Genomic DNA, 11,251 nt, shown 5'->3' on the forward strand with positions numbered 1-11,251 from the left:
ATTAATGACAATTAACAACAATCATTTATTTTCATAACAAGAAAACTTACTAAATCATCTCCCCCAGTGGGTGCATAAAAATATCATGAACCTGAAAAAAACAATTAAAAAAAACAAATTTCCCCAAACACGATACTTGAACATGAGGCGGCGTTGACAAAGTATAAATAATGGCGTCGGCGACATCTTCGGGGTAAAGTACCGGTCCATTCCTCATAGCCTCCTTAGTCCCATCCTTGCAAAACCCCTCCTGAAACTCTGAAATAACAATCCCTGGACTGATACTCTAAAACCCAAAAATCCCCAAACTGGTCCCAACTTGCTTACGTTACGTTACCGTAACTTTAATCCCCGTATTGAAATAACGCATTTCTTGTCGCATGTTTTCCGTAAGCGCCGTAACCGCATACTTAGACGCAGGGTAGACGTTAAGGGTGGGCGTGGGTAGACACACAGGGTATCGACCCACGACTGAATTCATGTTTATTACATGGCCGGCTATGTTATTCTCACGCATGACCTTGACAGCCTCACGAGTGCAAATGCACATTGCCATTACGTTTACGTCAAAAGTGAGACGCCAGTCTTCGGTTGAACCCTCTGAAATTAAGTTGGCCACACGGACGTAACTTTGACACTCAATGTTACCAACTGACCTAGAAGGTTGGTGGGCCTGATGAAGCCCGCATTGTTGACCAAAATGTGGACCGGTCCGAGATTGTCCTTCACCCATTTGAAGGCTTCCAAGATTTCTTCCTCTTTGGTTAAGTCACATTTGACAGCGTAGAGTTCACCAGGGGCGTCCGTCAAGCTTAGGGTTAGTTCTTCGATTAGATCGACTCGGCGCGCTAGTCCAACAACCTGATCAAAAATTTTAGTATTTTTTCTTTGTGATTTACAAAAGACTTACTTTGAGTCCTTTTTGGACTAGAATTTTGGACGTTGCGGCCCCAATTCCGGTACTAGCACCGGTCACTATTGCAATTTTACCCTCCCAACGTTCCATTGTTTTGAAATTTGTCTTCAAGTGATTAAACGTTTTATAGTTGATCCAGGAATCAATGATGTCGTAGCAACGACACCAAAACACTGCTTTAGAAAACTTCTCAAGGATTTTTTTAATTATTGAAGAGGGATTATTAAAGAATAAAGTAATAGTTTGTACGTAGTTATTTATTTCAAATGGTTTATTTAATCGCGGGAATAGTAGACGTCGCTTCCAACACTTCCGAATTGGAAGAGGATTACCAGAAACGTTGTTATTGAACCACCAATCTTCAAATTAAAAATAATAATTAATTATTGGAATTTAATTACGTTTTAAAAATAAATTATTTAATTAATGCATTGTTTATTTTTTGTAAACAATTGTTAAAGTGTTGTTAAGTTGGTGGAAGTAGCGTCGTATGTTAAATTTACAGCATGGTTTTATCAATTATTTTGACATTAGAATTGTTTATAAAAAACAAATTATATTTATGTGTATCAATGTTTACACTTTGATACGATATAAATGGCTTTTTCCAGAAACAAAAATTAAAATTGTAAGAAATGAATTCGTAATGAAATGTTTTACTGGTGACAAAAATGGTGGATGCGCCGGGAACAATACTTAAAAATAAAACTTGGTTAAATTATGTTAGTATAGAGGGTGCGCCAGAACTCGCGCCCCAGAGAAAACATTCAAGTAAGATAATATACCAGGAACATGAAAAAAATGTTTAAAAAATTCTATCTGTCAAAAAATTTTGACATTTATTTTTTGACATTTTTTTATGTTTATTTAATGATACTGATAATCTTGTATATGTTTTTTAACAATTATTTAATAAAGTTACAAAAATTTTGTCACAAATAACATTGAACAGAGTTACAATTTAGGATACAGCTTCCTTGTTTTCTCTTCTAATAGCCTGTAGCAAAAAAAAATTGGAAAATTATGTTTCCAACAAAAATAAATAGAGTCAAAGTGCAAAATTCAAACTCTCATAACTTCGAATTTTTTATAGATAGAATTTTTTTAACATTTTTTCCATGTTCCTGGTATCTTACCTTATATTTTTCTCTGGGGCGAGAGTTCTGGCGCACCCCGTACATAAAAAAATAATAACGTTTTATGCATTTTTTTAAAGTCTTTAGGACCTCAAGAAGTGTAAAAAATGTTATATAAATCAATCTTAAAATTGAAAATTTTTAAATTAATTATCATAGTGGGTTGTCATTAAAAAAAATTTGTTTCGAAAACTAAAAGAAATTTCGAAAAATGTTATTCTTGATTAATGATTACATTAATTAAGTACTTTACGCTACACTAATTATTTTTTTCGTAAACTGGATAGTTTACAAAAAAACGCTTGGTTCTATACTTTTATTCACCTGGTATGTTTACGTCAAAATATTGTACCTTTGAAGTACAGTTTTGCCGCAATTTACAAAAAAAGTAAAAATTTGTATTTCTGAACATGAATAAAAAAAATTAAATAAAAAATTAAACTACAAATTGGCAATTAAATCATAAGTTTAAGTCAAATAACGTAGAAATATGTATGTAATGTTCCTTAAAAAAAAAACTAAACCAAACATATTTTGAAACACCCTGTAAAAAAGTATGTATTTAAGATTTTTTTAATTTGTTAAAAAAACATTATTCATTATGAATTTTTTTACATTGCTTTGTGTTACTGTTGAGCAAAGAAACCAAAAACTTGATTATTATACAGGCTGTATTATAAAAAACGCCTCAAGCCATAACTCTTTTATTTTTAAAGATATAACAATATTTTTTAGACCACAGTTAAACAGTTTTTTGGCATTCATTGTTTGGGACAGCTGCTTATTTAATACTGCTTCATGTTTCCCCGGAAGTGACATTAATTTCAGTTTTTTAAATGTAACACCCTGTATATTTTATTATTTTTTAATTCCTCATTAAATAGTCTTTCAACAAGCTCACTTACTATTATTATTTATCACTAACTTTTGATTTTAGGCAATTTAAAAATTAAATTAAAGCCTGTGGAAAGAATTTTTACTCATTTTATCTAAGACAAGCAAACGATTGATAACGAAAAACTGTTCAACTTTGAGCAATAAAGTATTATAATTTCTTTAAAAGTAATAAAATTATAATAGCTTGGGGCGTTTTTTCTAATACAGCCTGTATAAATAAAGTCACGAGTTGAGTTTTTTCATCTTACCGCAGTTAACAAAGACCGATTAAACTTCATCATCGAAAACGACGTAAACCTCACTTTGCGGCCCGAGAGTTGTAAAGCAAAAAGTTTCATTTGGTCTTTGACATCCTCTTGCAACTCACAAGACAACAATTTGAACACCAATTCGACGGTTTTCTGATGCTGAAATCCAAAAATGAAACATTTTGTCATAAAAAATCAACTTTAAACCTCATCGAGACAATATTGACACGTTTCAACTATAACCATAAGTCGGCCACAATGCAGCATCGTCCACGAAAACTGCAAAAAAATAAAGAAGAAAAAGCCCCCATTTGCGACCTCCACGAGGAGAAAGTAGGGGGTTACTACGAGGTGGATGAGGCAACTAAACATGATACACTAAAAAGAAAAATTGAGGAAGATTTTGAAAATTTTTATGGGAGTTTAACCAAAATGCTGACACCACAAAAGTCGTTAGTTGCGTCAACTGAATCCCCAATAAGTTCGTAGATTTTCATCAAGTTGACAACTTTGTCGTAACTGAGGACTAGAAATTTCAATAAATTGAAGTGACTTGCAATTTCTTACTCCCAAAACTCCCGGAGTTTTTTTTCATTTTGACCGGAGTGATCCACAATTTGGTAAAACTCCTAAAAACGTCCAAACCCCTCCTCAAAACTTCGTTCAAAGCTTCGATTCGTCTCCTAATCAGTCTTGTGAAATTCCAATAAGGCATTTCCTCAATAAACACCATGAAATAAGTGGAAAAGAGGATAAAATACCGTTTCATAAAGACCCAATATAGCCCATTTTTGTTCGAAACCTCCCCCCACAAATACAACTCGTAGGTCAAAACATACAAAACACACAAAATCGCCACAACCATCGAAATTATCACGATTTTTCTCTCTTTTTTGATTCTTTTTGGTGGTATCATTGCGTCGATTTTATGAAAACAGGTCAACAACCTCCACAAGTGTTTGATCTTGAATGGGGTGACCACAATCCCGATGAAAACCGTCACCATCACCTCCCCCAAGTCGATCAAAGTGACGTATTTCACAGTAGAGTTGCTCATCCTCACCGAATTGCTCGCGTGAAAGTCCTCGTGGAGCCCCCCGAGTGACCAAAACACTACAACAGAGCTAGTCCAAGGGCAAAGTGGGGGTGTTTTTTTACTCATAAAACTGCCAAGGGCGTAGCTGTAAGCTGTGTAAAGCCGGGACAAGTAGACCACATAGTGAGCCCCCTTTTTCGAGGCCGCAATCGGCATGAAACCGAATGCTCGAGTCACGAAAATGAAGGGCTGGAGGACGTGGTAGAGGTCTGAAGAGACTGGGATTTCCGTTCGATGCATTGTAAACAAATGAATTGTTTATGGAAATCTGGTGGACAGGTGCAAGTGGTCATTATTTCGTGTTTATTTTCGGTAAATACGAAACGAAATATGATAAATGATAAGTTGTGTTTGTTTAAGTGGGGCGTAATTGCGTTGTATTTGTGAGGGTTGATCACAAAATACTTAAAATTAATGAAGACTGGGTTATCTCCAAATCGGAAATTAATTTACATAGAGTGTAGGTACGATTCCTCAGCCAAATTTAGTAATAATAACATAGATTTGAATTCCTTGTCTAATTTTAAGAGAATGACAATAAATCTTTACAAAAAATTTATAAATGTATGTCTTATTACTTCTTATTCAAGTTTAAAACTAACGAATCAAATTTTGATCAATATCTCAAAAAATATTGATGTTAGGTAAAAAGTAAAAACCGAATCGAAATCCTGTGACAATTTTACATAAGAAAAGTAAAGGTTTCATATCCTCAAGCTGTTTTCTTTGATGAAAAAATTCTTAAATATGCTACTTAATGTTTCAAGTTTTTACCACAAGAAACTGAATTTTTTAAAACAACTAATCGTAAGTAAAAAATAAGTCCAGACTTGAATTCTCCAGTCAATTTCAAGTCAGAAACAGCAAAATTTGTGGTGTTTCAGTTATCTATCTCGACAAAAAAAAATTAAAAATATCCCTCACTTTTTATTCAAGTTTAACAATAACGAATTAAACTTTGACCAATATTTAAAAAAATATTAATTTTACATAAAAAGTAAAAACAGATTTGTAATCTTCTGGCAATTTTACATAAGGAAAGTTAAAAGTTCAAATCCTCAAGCTGTTTTCTTTGACGAAAAAAAATTCTAAATGTGTTTCTCAGTGCTTCATGTTTTTACCACGACAAACTAAATTTTGACCAATATTTTAAAAATCACTAAACGCAAGAAAAAAATAAGAAGAGATTTAAATTTCTCAGCCAATTTTAAGTCAGAAACAATAAAATTTGTAATTTTAATCAGAGTAAGTAACATTAAAGTCAACTCCACAAATCGATAAATTTTTATTTAGTCAAATTGGGACATGTTTCGACACCCTTGCGCCATCATCAGCCGTTGAAAATTGTTACACTTTAAAATAAAAAAATTACAAGATTAAAAAATTGAAATGTTCACTGTTAAAATTTTTTCCTGTTTCCAATGGAAAAATATACAGAAGGAAGAGGATTTAAACATTATTCCTCTGTAAAAAAGTAAAAGGACGAGGTCAGTGAAGCTGAAGTCTCGCCCGTGAAAAATTTTGGAGAACGATAAAATTTCGGCAAAAAAAATTATAAAAATATTCCTCACTTTTTATTCAAGTTTAACAATAACGAATCACACTTTGACCAATATCTCAAAAAATATTAATTTTAGATAAAAAGTAAATACAGATTTGGAATCTTCTAACAATCTTTCGTAAAAAAAGTTTAAATTTGAAATCCTCAAGCTGTTTTTTTTACGAAAATAATTCTTAAATGTGCTTCTCCGCGCTTATTCAAGTTTTTACCACAACAAACAAAATTTTGCCCAATATTTAAAAAACCATTAAACGTAAGTAAAAAATTAGTACAGACTTGAATTCTTTAGCCAATTTTAAGTCAGAAACAGTCAAATATGTGGTGTTTTAGAAATCTACCTTGACAAAAAAAAATATAAAAATATCCCTCACTATTTATTCAACTTTAGCAATAACGAATCAAACTTTGACCAATATCTTAAAAAATATTAATTTTAGATAAAAAGTAAAAACAGATTTAGAATCTTCTAACAGTTTTACGTAAGAAAAGTTTAAATTTCAAATCCTCAAGCTGTTTTCTTTGACAAAGAAATTCTTAAATGTGCTTCTCATTGCTTTCAGTTTTTACCACAACAAACTGAATTTTGACCGGTAGTTTAAAAACAACTAATCGTAAGTAAAAAATAAGTACAGATTTAAATTCCCCAGCCAATTTCAAGACAGAAACAGCAAAATTTGTGGTGTTTTAGCCATTTATCTCGACAAAAAAAGTATAAAAATATCTCTCAATTTTTATCCAACTTTAACAATAACAAACCAAACTTTGACCAATATCTCAAAAAATATTAATTTTAGATAAAAAGTAAAAACAGATTTGGAATTTTCTGACAATTTTACATAAGAAAAGTTAAAAGTTAAACCTCAAGTTGTTTTCTTTGACAAAACAAATTCTTAAATGTGCTCTCAGTGTTTTAAGTTTTTACCACAACACCTGAATTTTGACCGATATTTTGAAAACAACTAATTGTAAGTACAAAATAAGTACAGACCTGAATTCCCTTACTAATTTCAAGTAAAAACAGCAAAATTTGTGGTGTTTCAGCCATTTATCTAGAGAAAAAAAATATAAAAATATTCCTTATTTTTTATTCAAGTATAACAATAACGAATCAAACTTTGGCCAAATATTAATTTTAGATAAAAAGTAAAAGTAAAAACTGTCATTTTTAAAATCATTTTAGTACTTTTTGTCGCAGATTTTCAAAATGTAATCAACAGGGTGATTCAGATGAGATGATCAATCAAGATTTGTTGGTTTTTCTGTCGCTGTCTATAAATAATAACAACATTTTTTTTTAATTTTTTTGTAATTATTACAATGTAATCACAATTTCAACAGAGCGTAGCATGTTTTTATACCTAAATAGTCTGTAATGTAGCACCCTGATTTTCAAGGGGTAACAGAAAAGCGCAAAAAATCGTGAAAACACCCTGATTTTCAAGTCTAAACAGAAAATTGTAAAATATCGTGAAAACACCCCCGATTTTAAAGGTATATTTTAAAATTAACATTATTAACCCCTTGGGGACACAGCTATTTTTAAGGAAAACACCCCCGATTTTCAAGGGGTAAATAAAAAGCAGTGAGGCCCTTCAGCACACAGCACTTTTTATGGAAAAACACCCCGATTTTCAGTGGTAAACAGAAAAGCAAAAAAAATCATGAAAACACTCCGATTTTCAAGGGTAAACATCCCCGATTTGAATTAACATTTTTTCAAAGACTTTAACCTGTTATAGTAATAATAGAGGATTAGGATAATTATAAAACTACTTATGTCAAAAGTAGATAAAATTTATTTAAAAGAATCATATGAGTTGGTGCATACCCAAACGGTATACGCTTCAGAAAAATTCTACAAATCATTTGACGACTGGGAAAGTTTCCAACTCGTTCTTGAAGAATAAAAAACGCGATTATAAGAATCACAAACAATTAATTAGTTTTATTATTTGATCGATAAGACCACATTTAAATCCAAAAACTGTCAAGTCAAATTTATCAGATTTAACTAACGTATTCGAAATATCATCAAATTCGTAAAACATTTTATCTTTAAAGAAATATAAATTTCTATATCTGAATGCTCTGTTTATATTTGGAGGTATTCCACCAAATAATTCTGAAATAAGGCCGTTTTTCTTTGATCTAAACAAACACTCATCAAACTCAATATATAAAACTTTATCATAAAATATATATGTTTTTCCAGAATAAGTTCTAAATATCGCATCAATTCTTTTTCCTTTTGGTATTCCTAAATTWTCAATAGATTGACCATTGTATCCACTTTTAACATTAAAACTTGGAAAATCAAYTAAATAATATAAATTTTTAACAACTATTAAAACATCACCTGAAGGTCTTTGATAAATATGCGAAACTTCTTTAAAATCATCTGGCAAAAAATATAAATAATCTTTAATTAATTTCGGTTCTTTATCATAAGTCATATCTTTTAAATTGACTAACCAAACATACTTCTTATAAAAAATATACATTGTTGTAAAGAAGTTGAAATATTAAAACATAAATGTTATATGCAATGGAAACGACAAAAAGGTGGAATCTGCCAAACAAAAATAAAAGAAAATGACAAGGAATACACAGTTGTAAAAATTGTAACGAAAAAGGTTGTACTATAATATACTCTAAGGAAAAAATTGAAAACAAAAACTATTGGGCTTATCAATGCTGTGAATGCAAAAATTGTAATAAAAAACCACTGAATGATACGAAACCATTTAGATGTGTTAACTGTGGTTCTACAAGGCATACAAATCATTGTACCTATACAAAAAAATATTTATTCTTTGATTATGAAGCGATGCAAGAAACAGGCAAACACATCGCTAATTTATTTATATCTCACGATTTTAGCGGAAAGATTTCTGTAAATGGTTAATTTCTAGAGGTCATCAAGGACACACAGCCATTGCACATTATGGAAAAGGTTATGATTCTTATTTTATTCTAAAATATTGCGTTGAAAACGGAATCAAACCTTTCTGCGTATATAATGGATCTAAAATAATGTTAATGAATATAAAATCAATTAATTTAAGAATTATTGATAGTAGTAATTTTGTTCAAGGACCTTTAAAAAACTTCCCTAAAACATTTGGTCTAAAAAAAAAGGATATTTTCCACATTTCTTCAATACAACAGAAAATCAGAACTATATTGGAAAAATACCTGATACAAAATACTATGGTGTTAATTCTATGAAACCAAAAGAAAGAGATGAATTTTTAGAATGGCATAAACAAAAAAGAAAAGAAAATTATTTGTTTGATTTTAAAAAAGAACTTTATGATTATTGTAATTCTGATGTTGATATATTAGGAAGAGGATGTCTTGAATTAAGAAATCAGTTTCTAGAAATTGCTAATATAGATCCTTTTAGATATATTACTATTGCTGGTGTTTGTATGGCTATATATAGATCAAAATATATTAAGAAAGATACAATAGCTGTTGTTGATAATCTGAAAAAAGATCAATATTCTCAACAATCTATTTCATGGTTAAATAGTTTTCATAACCCAAATATAAAACACGGATTGAACAATGGTGAAGTGAAAATATGTGGATCAAAAGTTGACGGGTTTGATGAAAAATCAAATACTGAAGTTTGGCATTTTTACAAAAAATCATCAAATTTATTTAAAGGATATGTGAAAGCGTTTATGCAAATTAAATTAGAAACAAGTCCTTGGCAGGATGATCGAATTGGGTAAAATAGAAAATAATCCTGGAAAGAGAGCTGTTGCGAAAATATGCTTAAATTCCTTATGGAGTAAATTTGGGCAAAGACAAAATATGGGTGCAACAGAATATGTTACAGATGTTAAAAGGTTTTATGAAATTTTATTAGACGAGAAACTTGAATATACGTATAAACGATATAAATGAAAATATGTTACAAATTGATTATAAGTTAAAAGATTGCTATATAGAAAATGATTTCAATACCAATATATTTATATCTGCTTTTACAACTGCAAACGCAAGACTAAGATTATACGAAATGTTAGATAAATTAGGAAAAAGCGTAGCATATTATGACACAGATAGTATTGTATATATAGATGATGGAAAAAACACTGTTAAAACAGGCTGTCTATTAGGAGATTGGACGAATTAGGTAAAGGTGTATGGATAATAGACTGGATATCAACAGGCCCGAAAAGTTATTGTTATAAGACTAATACAGGTAAAGTTGTTTGTAAAATAAAAGGATTTACGTTAAACTATGAAACGTCCGAACAGATTAATTCCGATAGTATAAATAATATTTTAGAATATAAAGACAAAAAAATTAGTACACAATATAATCGAATTACCAGAGATACTAAAACTAAAGAACTTTTAAATAAAATAGAAACAAAAGAATTTGGTTTTGTTTATGACAAGAGAGTTATTTTAGAAAACTTTGATACAATACCGTTTGGATTTTAATTTTTTTTATTGTTACTAGCTAATGAATAATTTATTGTATAATGTAAATGGAGAATTTATTAAATAAATTGGTTTCTTATACATACCCGCTCTAACACTGACTAAAATTCGTATTAAATATGTTCAGTCTCCCTATTGAATAAATCATGCAGATGTGAATTTCGAAAGTGAAAAATTAGTTCGTCTGAAGATATGCAACACAATATACAAACATTATTGGCGGGTCACATTTTAGGTTACATACATTTTATTTTTATATTGTATTGTTGTTATTGTATACAAGGTGATTCTTTTAGGGCCTACATTAGAAACTTTTTAACTTCTAATGCAGATAGGAATTTGAAATTTTGTACACAACCCAAATCAACCAGTCTGAGTTCAACTAAATTATTTTCAAAATGGCTGAACTTCCGGAACTACGAGAAATTGGCGCCAACTTTGAAATTTTAAATGGTACCCACTTATTTTTATTGCATTTTTGAATTCTCCTCTTTAAACTAAGTAAAATGTACCTAGTTGTTAGTACTTAACTATCATAGTTTTTGACATATGTCAATTTTTTGGTCAAAATTTTCACTTGCAGGGGTTCATTCAAAACATCACAGCTCTTGAACCCTTTGCGATAAGTGAATATTTTTTGTTGCATTCGAAAACCAAAGGTTCGAAAGGTTTTCTAGAATTTTCAAAATTGTTGACTGTCAAATTGCAAGGCTAGTATGATTTTTTGAAAATGATCATTAACAAACAGCTTTAACTCAGTTTTTTCAAATGAAATGACTCTATTTTCTCAACGGCAATCAAAACTACATCAATTTGTAGAAGGACTTTTATCAACATGTCCTATACCTATCCCTTATAGTTTTTGAAATAATCACAAAAAACATGTTAATGTTTTTATTTTTATAGTTAATCACGTAGGCTTTGGAAAAATACAAT

General features: G+C 30.3%; 2 protein-coding genes across 3 annotated transcripts; both read right to left on the minus strand.

Moving 5' to 3' along the window:
- Positions 1-5: 5 nt before the first annotated feature.
- Positions 6-1,006, minus strand: LOC123008583 (farnesol dehydrogenase-like). Of its 2 annotated transcripts, XM_044404456.1 has the most exons (5): positions 911-1,006; positions 657-861; positions 338-600; positions 137-286; positions 6-91 (listed from the first exon to the last, which is right to left on the minus strand). In XM_044404456.1, exons 1-5 carry the CDS (start codon positions 1,004-1,006, stop codon positions 50-52), a joined length of 756 nt encoding a protein of 251 aa, XP_044260391.1. In that variant the 3' UTR covers positions 6-49. The 2 variants fall into 2 exon arrangements, with proteins under 2 accessions (XP_044260391.1, XP_044260390.1); XM_044404455.1 differs by having other exon boundaries at positions 6-286.
- A 143-nt stretch (positions 1,007-1,149) lies between these two features.
- On the minus strand, positions 1,150-4,533 carry LOC123008984 (gustatory receptor for sugar taste 43a-like). The gene is made up of 6 exons (XM_044405060.1): positions 4,356-4,533; positions 3,765-4,310; positions 3,626-3,723; positions 3,405-3,575; positions 3,198-3,356; positions 1,150-1,275 (listed from the first exon to the last, which is right to left on the minus strand). Exons 1-6 carry the CDS (start codon positions 4,531-4,533, stop codon positions 1,192-1,194), a joined length of 1,236 nt encoding a protein of 411 aa, XP_044260995.1. The 3' UTR covers positions 1,150-1,191.
- Positions 4,534-11,251: the final 6,718 nt, after the last annotated feature.

Source organism: Tribolium madens, unplaced genomic scaffold, assembly GCF_015345945.1.
Source record: "Tribolium madens isolate multiple individuals breed KSU strain unplaced genomic scaffold, Tmad_KSU_1.1 Scaffold_71;HRSCAF=194;Tcas5.2_LG6, whole genome shotgun sequence".
NCBI lineage: Eukaryota > Metazoa > Arthropoda > Insecta > Coleoptera > Tenebrionidae > Tribolium > Tribolium madens.